The following is a 19,016-nucleotide window of genomic DNA, read 5'->3' on the forward strand; positions in this document are numbered from 1 at the left end:
GCAAAAACACCACAGGTGCTACAGTCTGCTGGGCAGGTACGGAGTGGTGAGCGGAAGATGAATAGATGCCATTGATCATCAAACACAAAGGAGGCTGCAAAGAGAGTTGACTGAAATGGCTGACACACGGATTTCTCACCGCTTCTTAAGAATTAGCTGTGCTTGGGCAATCTCCCGAATGCAGCTCTTGAAGACAGCACAGAAGTGACAAGGTCCAGATTTAATCGGATGGATCCAATCAAGTTAGGCCTTTGTGGATGCTCTGCAGTGGGAGTTCTTGTAATCCCAAAGAATGGCCTGGCAGGATCGATGAGCTTGAGATTTCCTGTTTCATGTTTTGATCTTCTTTCATCACCGCTCATGTGTACAGATGCCACCTTGCAGTTTCAGTCCATGAGGTTTTCTAGTCGCTACACGGGAAGAAGCGGAACCGATCAGTATCTACAGTGCTTTTTAATGCTTGGCAGTATGTTATTTCTGCTTGAGTTCTATCATGGACAGTTTTGCTATCTAGCAGAAGGAATGTGTGAGTTGATATGTGACCTTGCAGTGAATTTTAAAACTTTGTTTGCATCTTCTGTGATTTACTACTCAGTGTGCTTATTATTTGTAATCTCTAGTGTGTTGCAAGGTTGTGCACATTTCAGAGGTGAAGAACTGGCTCCTTTTCTATTAGTGAGTTATGAATTTGAATTGGAATGTCAAGAAGTATATACTGAATTGTAATAAAAAAAAAGAAAAAATCAATGCAGGTAATGCATTCTGGGAAATGGCGGGTTCTCATATATATACACAACAGTTCAAAAGTTGTTTGGGGTTGGTAAGGTTTTTTTTTTTTTTTCTCACGATAAATTAATAATTTCCAGCATTGCTTAGTTCATCCAAAAATGAAAATTCAGTAATTAATAACTCATGTTGTTTCACATCTGTAAGACCTTCGTTCATCTTCGGAACACAAATTAAGATATTTTTGATGAAATCCGATGGCTCAGTGAGGCCTACATTGACAGCAAGATAATTAACATTTTCAATGCCCAGAAAGCTACAAAAGACATATTTTTAGTTCATGTGACTACAAAAAAAATAACGACTTTCTTCAACAATATCTAGTGATGGGTGATTTCAAAACACTGCTTCATGAAGCTTCGAAGCTTTATGAATCTTTTGTTTCGAATCAGTGGTTCGGATCATGTATCAAACTGCCAAAGTCACGTGAACCATTGAAATTTCGAAATGTTTTGAAACACTTATGGTATAACAAAGCCTCGTTTACTGAAATCACGTGACTTTGGCAGTTTGATGCACACTTCGAACCACTGATTCGAAACAAAAGATTCATAAAGCTTCAAAGAATTCACATGAACTGTTATAAATATGTCTTTAGTAGTTTTCTGGGCATCTGAAAGTGTTAATCAACTTGCTGTCAATGCAGGCCTCACTGAGCCATCGGATTTTATCAAAAATATCTTAATTTGTGTTCCTGGTGTGCAACGACATGAGGGTGAGTAATAATGACATAATTTTCATTTTTGGGTGAACTAAGTTTAAGCAACGGTCTCACGCAGGCGCAGCACACAGAGTAGTTTCGTTTTGTGTTAGAACATGGCGGAAAGCTGTGAGGTTTTAAAATATTGCTATGAGAAATTACTAATGAATATATAAATGAATGAATTATATGAATGTAACTCTGAATGTTCTGACTGTCTTCTGAAAAGTTTCAATGGTATTTTGTTTTCATCTTCCTCCATGTAATGCCTATAAAGTAGTGTTTATAATCACAATGCTTCTTTGTTCACTGGGGTTATCGGGAAACGGCTCTATTTCTGCGGTTCCTTAAGCGCCACCCAGCGTCAGAGAGTGGATTTACATTCAGCCTGTGTGCTGTTTTTGTCTGGCCAAAAAATGGACTGAATTTGCATGAACCACTACAAATTTTAACCGGTTGATAATCATTTATTATCAATTTTGACTTGGTCCTTTTCTTTATTTAAAGGCTGAAATGTGAGGTTTACCATTTTATTAAACATTTTTCAAAGCTTTATTTGAACATTTCGTATATGTTATTAGATAAAAAGTTGTCAGTCATGTTGTCATTTGAAATCAGGACATCAATGATAATGTTATGTTTTTAGTGTTTTATGCAAATAAGACATACTAATACTTTGTTGTTTGTTGATTTTAAATGTAAATCTTTATGAAATGATTTATGTGTCAGTAGTTTTTGAACATTACCGGCACATTTTAACAATAGGCTACCATGATAATATTGATAACCTTGATAATTTTGGTCACTATAATCGTAATAAGAAATTTTCATAATGTTTAATCTATGGCGTATAAATGAGAAATCAGAAAAAGAAAACTTCCTGCAGGAATCTGTGGCCAAACCACATCTGTATTTTAAGCTGAAAGCAGATAAATAAGACTTGCATATCCTGTAAATGAGATGCAAGCTTACAAGGTGTTTCATTTGCTTGACTGCAATACAGTCTGTACATTTTTCAAAAAACTACATTATAAAATACCTCCCAGTATAAATAAATAAATAAAAATTAAAACTACAATGACTTCCAAGGCTGCTTGAGTATTAAGTTTATTGTAGCCTCAGTATACAGAGCACGGCTCATGTTTATTCTTGTTATGACAGGTGCTCCTTTAGGATAGTTTCTTTGCATTGGGGAACTTCACATGCTATCTATACTTTATTAGACCTGTCAGTAATTGGAAGAGGAGGTCACACCTTTAGGGGATAATTTCCAGTCAGTTCCCAAACCTGCATGTGGCATCAGCAATGCAAACTTTTTATACACCAGCTTAGCTGCTCAGTAATCTTACAGTGTTTTACCATCATGAATTGTGTTTTTGTTTTATTAAAGTCAATGTTATCTCTGTTTATCTATTATAAAGTTGTTGTTTTTTTTTTTCTGGTATTTTCTCCTAGGTAAAAATTGAGGGTTATTTGCATACAGTACTTAAAGGGTAGGTTAACCCAAGAATGAAAATTTTGTCATTAATTACTCACCCTCATGCCGTTCCATCCACACCCGTAAGACCTTCTTTCATCTTCAGAACACAAATTAAGATATTTTTGATGAAATCCGATGGCTCAGTGAGGCCTGCATTGCCAGCAAGTTAATTAACACTTTCAGATGCCCAGAAAGCTACTAAAGACATATTTAAAACAGTTCATGTGACTACAGTGGTTCAACCTTAATGTTATGAAGCGACAAGAATACCTTTTGTGTGCCAAAAAAATAAAATAAAAAATAACAACTTTATTCAACAATATCTAGTGCTGGTTGATGACAAAACACTGCTTCATGAAGCTTTGAAGCTTTACAAAGCTTTTGTTTTGAATCAGTGGTTCAAAGCATGTATCAAACCGCCAAAGTCACGCCCCCCAGTGGTAAAACATTGAAATTTTGAAACACTTATGATGTAATGAAGCCTCGTTTCCTGAAATCACGTGACATTGGCAGTTTAATACACGCTCCAAACCACTGAAAAAAAAAAAAAGATTCGTAAAGCTTCGAAGCTTCATGAAACATTGTTTTGAAATCGCTCATCACTAGATATTGTTGCATAAAGATATTTAGTTTTTTTTTTTTTTTGGTGCACAAAAAGTATTCTTGTCGCTTCATAACCTTAAGGTTGAACCACTATAGTCACATGAACTGTTTTAAATACTTCTTTAGTAGCTTTTTGGGCATCTGGAAGTGTTGATTATCTTGCTGTCAATGGAGGCTTCACTGATCCCAAAATATCTTAATTTGTGTTCCGAAGATGAACAAAGGTTTTACGGGTGTGGAACGACATGAGGGCGAGTAATAATGACAGAATTTTCATTTTTAGGTGAACTAACCCTTTAATGTCTTCCATACTTTTCTTGAAGGCATTTTTAATTCTGTAATACATAAAAAGGTAAAATAATTAGATGCTCAGACCACACGTAAGTCCATTTTGTGCAACTTTAATGAGTCTTCACAGTTTATTTCACAAATAGGACATAAAATAAATTACAATAATGCATTCTGATTATTGCAAAGCACACTACATTCAAGAATAAAAAGGTGTCAAAAGCTCGCCTTTAACGTTATCTCTAAAGTATCAAATTTTGATCCCTGTATGGACATTTGTTTCCATGTCTGACTGTATTTTCACAATTTTTTTATCTTTGGGAAGAATTTTTTCAGAAATTTTTGGCCTTTTCTGCATTTTTGACATATTTCTCTTCTTTCGAGTCGAAAGCACACAGAGCCTCGATGTGAAGTTCATGTTTAATTGCTATATAATGTCAGAATATATCATTTTTTCATCTTTGTTTATTTATTGTTTATGTATTTCAGCAACAGCATGTTGTGCGAGTTTTGCTGTTTGTTTAGTCTTTTGCATCTGTCACTAATTAATATACAAATTTCTGTCTACCGTAACGCTACAGTTGTCGAATGCCAAGAAAATTATACCCTTCCCTAATTGTTCAGTTCACATTCAAAATGAATTGGAGAATGAAACAGCTTTGCCTGTTCCACACATCTCTTCAGTAATTGAGAAAGCATTCTTCACAATCATGACTTTTGACTTGTTCTTGACCTTACATGCCCCCATTTGTGCAGTTGCTAAGGCAATGTGACATTTTTGTCCCTCTTATTACACCAGCTTGTGTTACAAACAGAGTTGAGCAGTTAACGAACATCACTGATAATTATTCTATAATTATGCAACTGGATCCAGTGGTGTGTGAACATTTTGCAGATTGTACAAACTTAAACAAACCTTTCTGCTGCTAATTGCCTCTCCTAATTAATAAATAATCTTTTTGCAATTTTTTTGTGGATGGAATTAAGCATATACACACGTAAACACACATTTATTCGAACCATCTACACAACTTATGTGGTTTTACTATATCCGCTCATAAAATATTTTCAACAACAGTGTGGAATGAATCCATAATTTCAGTCGAGAACAGAACTCGATGTGGCATACGCAGAGAGGGGGGGAAAAAGAAGCCTCATTAAAATTCAATTTTGGGCGTAGTCCTCAATGGTAATCACATTTGGGGTTTAATTTATTCTTTGACACTGATTAATTGCATAGAATTGCTGGAGCCATTTCCTGCTGTAAACGTCAATTAATTAGCCGACAACATTAGATGTGATAATTAATACAGTGGGTGCCACAGCATGGGCCTTGGATTCTTCACGGGTGGCCTTTCAGATGCCTGTGGCCGATGCAAACACCCCAATTTTGGCATCTACGGGGATCTGGAGGTACTAGGGCGATGAGTTGCATGAAAGAAGGAACTTATGTGTATAGGTTCCTGTCTAGTTAAGGATGTAGACAGCAGCAGTGGTGTCAAACAGCCATTCTCCCTGCGGTCCTGCTGTTCTGAAGAACCCTTGTTGATCGCTGACATCAGTCTGAGTGGCAGTGATTCATTCTGAAGCACATAGTCCCTCTCCCAAAGTCCCTCTCAATTAAAATGGCAACATATGGCCCAGTGACCAGTAAAGCACAGAGGCTGCTATCTGCTCTGATGCTTGGAGATTCTGACAGAGACGTCCCTCAGTATGGCTGAGAGGGAAAGTGTGTCACCTTGATCTTTTAAGAAGTGTCCGCTCCTCCTTGAGTGTTTATATTTGGAACAGATAGATCCTCTTGATGGATAGTGTCCTGTTGGCCAAATTGTTTGCAGTGTTAATTTGTTTGCAGGACTTTTTGACTCAATTACAGGATGCACTCTGATGTGTGCGTCCTTCATGTATGCTAATTTAAAGGCCGGTAAATGTCATTCAGATGAAATATGTCTCTTAAATGTCACTAAGGAGCTTTAATAACCAGAAACATTTGAATATACTTGTGTTTTCACATATTTACACCTCACCGCATCATTGACAGCACACAGCCTGCAAACTGTCATTTCGTTTCACTTGCGCGATTGTGCTGCTGACAATGTGATATCTTGGTGTCTTTATAATTTGAAGAAAGATAAAGAGTTAAAGTTGTAAAACAAGTTCTCACATCACTGGTTTAATGAGTTGCCTGACTTGAATGGAAAATAGAATTTGTAAATCTTCTTTTTTTACACAAAGAAGGTGTCAAAGGTGAAGTGCATACGTTAAAATACGTTCTCCTATCCCAGCATAATTTGCAGAGACAACTAAGCAATTAATTGGTTTTTAGGTTAAATTACTCAAAAGTGCAGTGTAAACTGTTGACAGAATTTGTTACAGTTAAATCATTTGAAAGCACCACAGAGTCACAGCTTGTTAAAACTGTTATATATATATTATGCGACAGCTATTTCTGGTCCTCGAATCTGATTGGCTGAGAGGTCTTTCCAGCCATGTGATATTCTACCAGGATCACCACGGGAACCGGTTCACTATTTGTATCATTTCTCACAGCGAGTGTCATGGCGGAGGAGCAAACCCACCATAATTTTACAAATACTACTATTGTTGTGTCAAGGAATGTAGTTTTAAGAGTTTTTTTTTAGGCAAAAATGTAGTTGTTTAAATTTGAAATATGCAGTTTATTTATAAAGATAGTGCCTATTTGAAATTTTGCTTCAACATTTTCAGAAATCTGAGCTCCAGGATGTCAGTGGCTGTTCAGCACTCATGTACCCACTGAGAACATCCTTACCTTGACCATTTCTTCTGGAATTTGCCACTGCCTCTGATGTCTCTAGTGGTTAAACATGAGATATACAGTCATTTGTTTCGGGTATATCTAATGGACAATACGACTAAAAAAATGACGACTTTACTCAACATCTATTGATGGGCTATTTCAAAACACTGCTTCATGAAGCTTCGAAGTTTTACGAATGTTTTGTTTTGAATCAGTGGTTCGGAGCGTGTATCAAACTGCCAAAGTCATGCCCCCCAGTGGTGAACCATTGAAATTTCGAAACACTTATGATGTAACAAAGCCTCGTTTACTGAAATCATGTGACTTTCATGCTCCAAACCACTGATTCGAAACAAAAGATTGATAAAGCTTTGAAGCTTCATGAAGCAGTGTTTTTAAATAGCCCATCACTAGATGTTGAATAAATTAATTGTTTAATGTTTTTGGTGCACAAAAAAAGTATTTTCATCGCTTCATAACATTAAGGTTGAACCACTGTAGTCACATGAACTGTTTTAAATATGTCTTTAGTAGCTTTCTGGGCATTTGAAAGTGTGAATTGAGCCATTGGATTTGATAAAAAAAATATCTTAATTTGTGTTCTGAAGATGAACGAAGGTCTTATGGGTGTGGAACGACATGAGTGTGAGTAATTAATGACAGAATTTTTATTTTTGGGTGAACTAAGCCTTTAATGCGGTATAACAGCTCTGTGTTTGTACTTTTGACTGCAACTTTTATAATGGCTGTTGTTATTTATTAAATATTATTCTTAAATAATAATTAATTAAATGATATTTTATATAAATAATAGTAGTATTTAATAATAACCTTTGCTATTGAGAAATGGTCTGTATGTTAGTGATGGTAATTTTGAATTCAGTGCAGGTTACTATTACGCCATTAAATGGCGATAATATGGGTGAGTCAGTCAAGACTTTTATATTGAAAGGCACTGAAACAATGTTGTATTACTTTCAACAACACCTTGTAAAATACAACCAACTGACCAGCATTGTCATGGAAAATCCCCATAACCATTGAAAGGATATTACAACATAGATATCGCTTTCTACAGCGTATTATGAATATGAGATTGACCTGAAGAATGAATGCTGTATCAGAAGCAGGTACTGTATCACACTCGCTCATTCGATCTCTCTCTCATATTACTCTACTCTTAACAATTATTTTAGCATATAGTTTTAAGTAAGGGATAATCCATGGCTAGCTGTGCATTAAACAATTTTAATGCACGATGTGGAGGCAAAGGACCACCCAGCGTATATTTGACCCTTGTGCAACCTTATGGACATTTTTGTCCATTTCAGTTTAGTTTTTTGTTATACGTGTGCCTTTGTTAATGCCAACTACATGAATTTTGGCTCAGGTGTTTATTTTTATTGGAATTTTAATATTTTACCCTCATTTCCTTCAAAAAATCAATTTTACCCTCCGTACAAAAAATACTCAAAAATACTCACAAAAATGTCCACAATGAAACCTATTAAAACTGCAATTTTTTAACCCAGGGCCATTTGACTATAAAATGATACAATATTTGCAAACAGGCATTCATTCTATCGGCAAAGCTTCAGATTTTACATTTTTACCATTTTTTACTAGATTGTGCCATATTTTCTAATTTGACATATAAAAGAATGCTTATGTATACTATAGAGTCAATTTGAAAAATAATGCAGGTATAATTGTGTGGGTATGTTGGTAAGGATGTCACAGTGTAGTTTGCATGTGTTTACTGAAAAATTTAATGTGTGTATTTAGTTATTTAGAAATTATATTGTACTGGCAATCAAAAATCCCACTCCATGTATAAGTCACACCCTTGGCAGGGTCATAGGGCCATGTGAAAACTATGAAAAAGGTCAAAGAAGGTTAATGAGCTTTGAGGTTTTTCGACCAAACACGCATCTTAACCCTTGATTGCACTTTTTCCCTTGTTATTGTTTTTGTACGGAGATAAAAGGTACGCTTGAATATGAAGTAGAAGTTCAGAAGCCCCTAAACACATTGTTTTAGTTTTCACCACAAGAAAATGCTGATTGTTTTGTCTGGTAGATTTTAAACAAAGTTTGAGTTCACATAGGTGTCCTCACAGCCAAATCTATAAATATGTGGTGCTTGAGGGGTTGATCATTTCATTGTTTGCAAGATGTGAAGAGACGTTACTCAGCAGAGGAAGCTCTGAAGCTAGCATTGCCCACTGACAGTGAGCACACAGGTGCATTAGAAGCTGAGGATGTAAACAAACCGATTTGTAAAGCGTTAAAATTCTGAAAATGAATGAATGTTTGGTAATTATGAATAGAAGAGATGCTGATTAAAAAAAAAAAAAAAAACAGTCAGTGAAAGTGGAAAAAATTTTAATATATATATAATATTTCTATGACCGTTTTTTGTCCATTATGGACCTTAGTGTTAGTTTTTGAAAAAAAATCTGACACTACATAAAAAATATAAATGCCTCAAAATTAATGTTGTTGTTCTTCACGGACATACAAAAGAATAAGCAAAGAAAAAAAATCTGCTTAGCATTTAGTTTATGAAAATAAACTACTATTTTTAATTTAGAACAGATGCTGGTAAAAAAATTGACATCAGTGAAATTGGAAAAAATATTGATAAATCATATTTCTATGACAGTTTTTTGGCATGGACATTTTGCACCTATGTGTAACTTTTTTTTTTTTTTTTTTTTGAATGCACAAGGGATAAAACATGCACACACAAAGAAAATATGGTTTATTTTGCTATTTTATTGTTATTTTTATCTTTAAATAATTTATTGTTGTTTGTATAGTTTATTGTTACCACTTTTGATTTTTGCCATGTGTGCATATCTTGTTGTCAACTTATTTTAAAAGCTCACCTGACATATCAGCATTCCTAAACTCCACTAAAATTACATTGTCTCTGTAATATGGTGTATATATATATATATATATATATATATATATATATATATATATATATATATATATATATATATATATATATATATATATATATATATATATATATATTAGTGGTGGGCCGTTAACGGCGTTAACGTGCTGCGTTAACGCGAGACTCTTATCGGGCGATAAAAAAAAATATCGCCGTTAATCTATTCTCAAAGTTGGGTTGGGAGCTGGGTCTATTCTATGCAAGTTATGATGACTTTCACCTTGATATTTTAGCGCGGATGTATACCTAGCCGAACTGACCCTTCGCAAAGAACCACCCCCCTTAGTTACTGTTGCTTTGGTCGACAAGCCGTGGTGCTGTCAGGCCCGTCACGTCACACAGTGATAAATGCATCACGGAGCAGAGGACACTGACAAGACAAAGCAGGTAACTTATGATATTTAACAAAGTCCCAGCTTTAAAACTGTGTAGTTTTTTAAGAAATTCAAACAATAAAACCCGTTTTCTTTAATGTGTCGTGACCATGGTGGTGACAGATTGCTGTAGCGCCTCAGCTCAAGAGGCTCGTAAACTGATCATCTCTTATCAGGCCATTTATAGCATCAGATAAACATGAATGAACATGAGAATCAGTGTTGTTTCAAACGCGGTAAGATGTCAATATACAAAATATAACCTATACAAAAGTTTAACTCCACTGAGGTTAATCTTCTCTAGTCATTTGCTGCGTTCCAATTCGCCTACTTATACTACGCCCTAAAATATGTAACGTTACTCTTTCTGTGAACAAAAAGTACTTACTTTTGAGTGTGTAGCAAAAGAGTAGACAAGCTTTGGGACATACTATCACGTCATACAGTTGCGTCTTTGCTCTCTGTCGCATCCAGTCACCGTAAACTTCCCTGTCAATCATCGAACATCCTCCACATTTCATTTAGCTAATTTCCTATCGTATCGGAGAGAAATGCAGCACGTTGATATGCAGTCGCGAGTCTTTCATGTGGAGAACTCTCCTCATATTAATGCATAAAGATGCATTTAAAAGTTAATGGCCAATCAGATCTTTATAAAAGTCCACATTGGTATTTGCAGATGAAAAATAACACATATAACATTAAATAAATATTTTCTATCAGTTTGAACTGATTATTAGTCACTCAAACAGCCTCTCAGCCTCTATCGTGCATATTCGTCATGTTTTGTAGTTTTTAACACTTTTTACTCGTGTTTGTAGTTCTGAACTGAATCCTCGTACAATGCGCAATGGGTTGTGGGCAATATTAGCCTTTATAGTGTGCACGGATCCACACTTCGAAAATCTACCGGAAATAGTAGACCATCCGGGGACTTTTGGCATACTCTTTTCAACATACTATGCTTTGGCACACACTTATTTTAATCTCACATACTATTTAGGATGGATAGTATGGACATTGGGACGCAGGGACAATTTGGGTATCTCACATATTCTGAATGTCTTCGGCAGAATTCAAATGAGCCATTTTAATCTAGATTAATCTAGATTAATTCCAAAATTAATCTAGATTAATCTAGATTAAAAAAATTCATCTATGCCCACCTCTAATATATATATATATATATATATATATATATATATATATATATATATATATATATATATATATATATATATATATATTGCATCATTAAACACTAAAAAGTAAAAGATTTTACCCCTTACCCTTAAATGACTAGTTTGTATAACTTAATGTAGGTTGAAACACTCATATTACATTATTTTCTTTCACTGAATTAATACCATTTAATTTTGATGTTACCACATTAAGCTTTTTTAAGGCATTTTTTTGTAACTTTATAGTCTTATCAGTGAGCTGAGATTGAGTCGGCTTCACAGCTTTACCATTAGCCCTCTATTAGATAAGCCTGTTGCACTTTTAGGTATGTCCCGATGTTCAATCATTTCCCCTGTAGTCATCCGTTCCTCCGCTCATCCAAGAGTGAACTCAGGGTGCAGCTGTTAATGGGGTTTCATGAGCCATATGATCTGCTACCAATGGTTGTCACTATGAATCTCCCAGGGAGGGGACTTTAAACAGGGAGATTCTCCCACGCCATCATGAGTTATGGGCTGTCGCCCCACTGAGAGCGTAAAGTTTGATATTAAGATTTTCTCTTGTCTAATCCCTTTGATATATGTCTGACAGTGTGCATATGTGTGTACATTTTTTTTAGCACTTGTAAACAAATGTATACTAGTATATTTTTATTTAAGGCTTGTTTTTTTGTGCTTTCTTTCATATTCATATGGTAGCGTGGGCCTTGATTGTCTGCCTGCATGCCTAATCATTCTTCGCTAATGATGCCACCACCCAAAGGCACGGAGCAGAATGGCAAAGATGACTACAGCCTCTGAACTTGTGTTTGCGATGTGAAGTTCAGTCATATTAATCATTCTGTCAGACAATGAGAGCATGGCGCCCATGGGGTAAAAATGAGACATGGCCCTCTGAAGCCGAGGGTTTTAGGAGAGTAAAAAGAAAAGAGGGGCTGTGTGCTTGACGCTTGTTATTATTTATCCAAACTCTGACGTGCGCCGCATTGACACTGCCGCACTCTACAGGGGCACACGCGGTTTCTCTTTTAGATAGTTTTAAGTGGAAACTGCACAAGGTGAGGATAGTGCAAGAGCAGCGCATTTAGAAGCTTATTCATCACATTTGTGCTCTGGTGTCAGAAAGCCGTCTGCCCCAGAGAGCAGGGGAGCATGTGGATTTTGAGGTGTTATGCTCCAAACGAATTCGGCTCTGTGTTAACAAGTCAATGAGTGTGCAGACCTGCCAACATGTATGCATTTTGCGTAGCGGGTACCCATTTTGACCTCAAAGTACGCTGGTACGATTTGTCAATCTATACTACGCAAAAACCCGGTGACTCCTCCATGCGCGCATAGTACTCAAATCCAGCAAAAGAAAAAGTTTGACCAATCATAGCGCTGGTTCATTTCCCCAAATAGCAAGTGGGGATGATTGACAAATGCGTACGACCTATCAATAAAAAGACACTGCAAATCGACAGCTACACAGTGACTGAATTCTCAAACGAGGACAGTACTAGTCATGGTATTTCTGACTCCTTAAGGTAAACGGGTATAAAATGCTTAAGTAATGTTGAACAACAAATCTAAATAAAATGGAAATCACTATATGGCTTAGAGAGGTAAAATGAAAATTGCAGTGCTTGGTTTAAAATTTGTTCTTGCTTGTGTTATTTTTTTTTTAAATTATCCACCCGTGTTTTTAAGATTTGGTAAATGACGGATGCTTTAGTTAACACAACCCCTCGTTATGTCGGACTAACTTCTTGATATTCTTGAATACTTGATGCGTTTTGCTCTTATTGGTCCTTTCTATTCATTGTCAACTGATTTCTATAAATATGTTTGTATTGGCTAACCTTTATTCAGCGAATGTTTGTCTTGTTTATAATTCAAAGACAGCACGTTACAAATAGAAACCCTTTTTTTCTGTGGGATTTAGTATCATATTTGGATATTGGAATAATAAATTAAGTATTTTAAATGAATCACATGTAAACTCAATGTTTACAGTTTTCTAGGGGTTTCCTAATTGTAGACTAGTTTTCATTACAAAACCTGTATAAACAACTTGACTGTCAGGTTAGTTGTATGTAAATATAGCCTACTTGAAATTGCAAACAAAATGTTTTAGTCCATATTAAATATATGAATGCCATTTACTTGTGGTTGTCAGTTTGTATAAGCACACATTATGCAATGCAGTATTAATCATGAATTAAAATGCTTTTGAGCAGGTGTAGTAAAATTTTTAATTGTGTCCAAAAAAAAACAAAAAAACAAAAAAAAACTTTAACTGTTAAAATTAGATTAACGAAGATGGGTGTGTGTGTGTGCTTTGTGTATTGTATTCTCAAAAAAGAAAAAAAAAAAATTATAAAAATTATAAAAAGTAAACCCTGTGTCCTGTCCCGTCACACTGGTACTCAGAAAAAAATTTCCAAGGTTGGCAGGTCTGAGTGTGTTTACATGTACAAAACACAAAAAAATATGAAAAAAGCTTATTATAACTAAGTGATAACTCAAATAAAGAAGTTTTTTTTTTTCAGGTTTGATGCTAATACAGATCAGTGTGTTAGTGTGTGTGTGTGTGTGTGTTTGTAAGGCTATATATATATATATATATATATATATATATATATATATATATATATATATATATATATATATATATATATATATATATATATATATATATATATATAAATTATTTAGACACTAGATATATATATATATTTTTATAATTATTTTACTAGGGGGTGCAGGACACTATAGTTCATTTATGTAAGTGAGGATAGCAAAATAAAGTAAACTGTGACATATTATACCCAAAACTTCTTCATACAGTGGACTACCAGTAAAATTGATTAAAAATTTGGAACCAAAAATTATTCAGACACTTTGACCTGACCATGTTTTGATTAAGCGTTATCTGACATAATTAAGATTCATTTTTTCTGACACAGATCTCTGAGATCTTGTCAAATTGTGCTGCCATTTTCTTAAACTATAGTGAATAAACTGTATTAATGAATGAAATCTTCAAGGTGTCTGAATAAATTTTGAAACACATTGTTGGGTTATTGAGTGTGTTAGCATACACATGTAAAGACACTCATTGTCAGACTTGCTAATTAAGAATCTGACCATGTCACGCTCATTAAAACAAACGGCTTTGAGCTGATGATGTAGTGCTTTTGTCTCCAGCACCTGTGCTCTATTCATAATGGGATTCAACAGCTTACAGATATTATGAATTCATTATTTCTGCAAATCCATCATTGATATGTTAGCAGGGGTCTAAAATGATTCGGCAGTGTAAATCCATGATAATGTCAAGAGGACTTAGTCTTAGTACAGACAGAACAGAATGGTTATGGTTTTAAAGACATGTCAGATCAAGTTTAGAAAGCAATATGTATGTTGTGGACCGGATATGCTTTGATTTTGTACGATCAGCCAGATGTGCTGTACATTAAGGTGGGGTTAAATTGAAGCATGGCTGTGTATTCCCTAGATGGCAAGGCACGGCTGACAGTTGCTGTAGGAGACGAGATGATTGATTACACCGCCCGCTCAACATATGGCGATATGTGGGATTTTAGCTCGCAGGTTAACCACGGGTAGAAAAGCGATGCCTCACATGTTAAAAAGAGTTGGAAGATAAATGAATAATGCAGCAATGGATTTCATTTACACAAATCTGCTGAGCTACCCCCTGTCTTTTATTAATAATACTATCCTCTGTGGTAAGAATTTTCTAGGAATAACCATCAATGAAATTTCATTTTTATACTTTAAGATAATATTAGCAAGTGTGATTTATTCTCAATGTATCAGAAATCCTGTATTATTTTTTGTTTCAAGTCAGTGCTTTCATTTTCCGTACTCATTTTTGAATTGACAGAAAAACTGTTTGTTTTTTGCACCTCATTTCATTTTGTGTAATCCAAAGAGTGTGATTTTCAATCACACAGGGTGCATTTTGCAGCGATGCTGTCATGCGCTCATGAAAAGCAGAGAATGTACTCAATTGAGCAAGGTTAGGATTAGCAAACACTATTCCAAAAATCATTTCATACTGGTATTGTCAGTGTATTAAGGGATTCACAGTCATACATTTACTCTGCAACAGCCGTCACCACAGCACAAAGCAGAACCAGTGCAAGTTCCCACTGTCATCATATAATTTAGTTTTGTAAACATACATTTTATTTTTAAATACCCAATAATTTAAGTTTTAGGGGCTTTAGTCCATCTGTGTTAGCGTTAAGGCTATTTATATGCTAGTGCACTTCTAAAAGTACACAACAATGCAAATAAATTAATTTAAAACTTACAGTCTTTCTCTATTTTGGTGAACAAGGGGCAATATCTTCTATATATCACTCCCCAACTTACTGTTTGTAATCCATGAACTCGTCAAACAGTTGCTTTGGGTCTTAAATTGGGTCTTATATTTGTTTTTAAAATATGACTGTTTCTTGTCCTCTGTATATTGTAGGTATGGTGAACTACAGTGAGGTTACTGGTTACCCACTGGTTCAGCACTGGAAGCTACGGTCCATTATGTACCATGTGAAGCTCAATCAGTGGACCCTCTCCCAAGGTAAAACACCCTCACTCTTTTTCCATTTACTTGTATTGTTTAACTATTTACAAAAAAAAATAAAAAATGTATGACTTGCCTAAGTGTACAGTGCATTCTGTGGTTAGGAAGAGGTTTCAGGCTAGCTGGCCAAAACTTTTTTTGGTCTGGTAGACTGGCGTGATCTCACTGTGGAGCCCTCACTGTGACAGATCAGCTGTGCTGGGTAGGTAGTGAAGCAAAAGCTCAATACCAAGAAATATGGCTGCCTGGTGTGAAAGAGGCGGTTCTCAGTGCTTTGCTGATCCCAGATGGCGAGTATGTTTAAAGCTGAAGTCTGTATTTTTTATACTGTATTTTTAACCTAGCTTAAAAAATAAAGCCATCTGTAGGTTGATTTCTATGTAAATTATGCAGATTGGTGGAATGTTTAAGAAACCAGTTTGAGAACAGTCATTATTTTTTCCAATTCTGTGACGCTAGTGGTGCAGAAATTACACACTTTGGCATCAAGGAGGACAAAAGACAACCTTCAAAGATTTAAAAATTTGGCACTTTAGTTTTATTTTGGCCTCATATTTTCACTGTGAGTGCATTCGCTTCATTTGTTTAATGAACGCTGTATATTTAATGAGGAGATGTCAAATCCCAAGTGCAGTTCTAAAAGAAATACTCCCTATTAATGAATGGCCTGAATGGCCTTTAAAATTTGATTTCCTTGCTCTTATTGCTTGTACCAGTTCCCTCTCTTCTCATCCCATTACCATTAAAAGATTCATTTTTCATATGAATGAGACGTGGAGTTTTTACATTTTCAATTCTGATTTTTACCACTTTTTCCCTCTGACGTTTCTGCATCTTCTCACTTGAGGTCATTTTGCAAAATTGAGCATGAAGGTTGTGAGAGAAACCTAAATATGGCTAAATAAACCTAAATATTTTTTTTTGTTGCGCAACATTTTATAAAAAACATCATTGTGTTTAAATATTGGAGCATTCTGTGAATACCCACATGAAACACTTTTATTAAATGTATAGCATGTTTTGTTAATATGCAAACCATCGAGTTCTTCTGTGTACCAAATGGAGGTCTTCAGTACTTTTGCAAAAGTGCATGTTAACAAATGCTTTATATTCTAAAGTACCACAGGGAAATTTATATTCTATGACTAAAAGCTTACATTTAATTTCTATGATGGATATTCTGTGTTGAAAAAAGCAGTAAAAGTTTTTAAAAGATCAGACATCAACCTACACAAAGGCACTCAATACCTTTACAAGGCCTTGTTGTTTATCCTTCCTTTGTTTCCCCAGATAGCATTTCACTCAGCACATTGACAGATCATGTTTTCACTTTCTCTTCCCACATTATTTGACTTGTCATTTTAACTATGCACCGTTGTAGTGTAACTGTATTGAAAACGGCCATTTGATTCCTTCAAGCGTATTTTAGCTGCACTAAAAAACAACATTTAATAGTAAAGCTTTGTAATCTTCATCACATCTCAGTACATTTTGAATCTTTTCTCTCTTGTTTGGTCTATTATTCAGCTTCTGTTTTTAATTAAGATGTGACATTGAATCTATAGGTGCCGTAGAACATGTTTTCAAAAGATGTAATATAAGTCTAAAGTGTCCCCTGAATGTGTCTGTGAAGTTTCAGCTCAAAATGCCCCATATATATATATTTTTTTTTTATTCAATTTTTTTAACTGCCTATTTTGGGGCATCATTAAATGTGTGCCGATTCAGGCTGCGGCCCCTTTAAATTCTCGTGCTCCCCGTCCCCAGAGCTCGCGCTTGCCTTTAACAGCATAAACAAAGTTCACACAGTTAATATAACCCTCAAAATGGATCTTTACAAAGTGTTCATCATTCATGCTGCATGCATGCATCGATTCCTGTGAGTATAGTATTTATTTGGATGTTTACATTTGATTCTGAATGAGTTTGATAGTGCTCCGTGGCTAAAGCTAACATTACACACTGTTGGAGAGATTTTTAAAGAATGAAATTTATGAATTATACAGACTGCAAGTGTTAACAGCATGTAACAACATGCTAACAAAACATTTAGAAAGACAATTTACAAATATCACTAAATATATCATGATATCATGGATCATGTCAGTTATTATTGCTCCATCTGCCATTTTTCGCTATTGTCCTTGCTTGCTTACCTAGTCTGATGATTCAGCTTTGCTCATCCAGACGTTAATACTGGCTGCCCTTGTCTAATGCTTGAACATGGGCTGGCATATGCAAATATTGGGGGCGTACATATTAATGAGCCCAACTGTTACGTAACAGTCGGTGTTATGTTGAGATTTGCCTGTTCTTCGGAGGTCTTTTAAACAAATGAGATTTATATAAGGAGGAGGAAACAATGGAGTTTGAGACTCACTGTATGTCATTTCCATGTACTGAGCTATTGTTATTCAACTATGCCAAGGTAAATTCAATTTTAATTCTAGGGCACCTTTAAAGTTTGATGTGATACTCTGAAGCCTCTTGCTCCACTAAATGACTTTTTCTTTTACCTTTCTACTTCAGCCTTCAGTTCAGCAATTCATTCACTGGATGGGGCCACCCTGCGCAGTGACTTTGTGTCCATTTTAAAAGAGTTTGGCAACCATTTTATCCAGGAGGCAGTGTATGGCTTTGAGGAATCCTGTACCATATGGTATCCCAACAAGCAAGTCCAACGCCAGCTGTGGTTGGAATATCAAGACATCAGCAAAGGTAAGCTATAAAAATATAAAAATTGTAAACATTTAATTTGCTTGTTTAGATTATATAAGGTGTAGACTGGTGCATACAGATTTTATTTATTTTTATTTTTTTGTAGTAACCCTACAATATTTATTATAAAAAAATTGTGTGCATGTTTATTATTTGAGTTTGTTCTACATTTTGTCCTAAATATAGAACAAATGTAAGTGTTATCTTACTGATAAATCATGTTTTGTGCATGAAGACATGTTGGTTTTACACAAGGTTACCCATGGTTAGTGAATGAGACCCATTGTTTTTATGCTTCAGGATGCACCTTTTTATTTTATTTCACCTTTTTAATTTTATGAGATGGTAAACAGAACAAAATTATATATAATATATTTAATATATTTGCCTATCCATAAATTATGCAATACTTAGTAATCAATACAATCCAAAGGGATAGTTCACCCAAAAATGAAAATTACCCCATGATTTACTTATTCTCAAGCCATCCTAGGTGTATATGACTTTCTTTTTTCAGACGAACACAATCTGAGATATATTTAAAAA

The 19,016-nt window shown here is 35.1% G+C and overlaps 1 protein-coding gene across 1 annotated transcript in view; it reads left to right on the forward strand.

Annotated features, from left to right (window-relative positions):
• Positions 1-19,016, forward strand: part of astn1 (astrotactin 1) — a 282,848-nt gene that overhangs the window by 179,484 nt on the left and 84,348 nt on the right. The window contains exons 16-17 of the mRNA XM_067364076.1: positions 15,645-15,749; positions 18,282-18,470. Of these exons, the coding sequence (XP_067220177.1) occupies positions 15,645-15,749; positions 18,282-18,470 (294 nt within the window). The remainder of the gene's footprint in view (positions 1-15,644; positions 15,750-18,281; positions 18,471-19,016) is intronic.

The sequence above is a fragment of the Chanodichthys erythropterus genome, chromosome 16, assembly GCF_024489055.1.
Source record: "Chanodichthys erythropterus isolate Z2021 chromosome 16, ASM2448905v1, whole genome shotgun sequence".
Lineage (NCBI taxonomy): Eukaryota > Metazoa > Chordata > Actinopteri > Cypriniformes > Xenocyprididae > Chanodichthys > Chanodichthys erythropterus.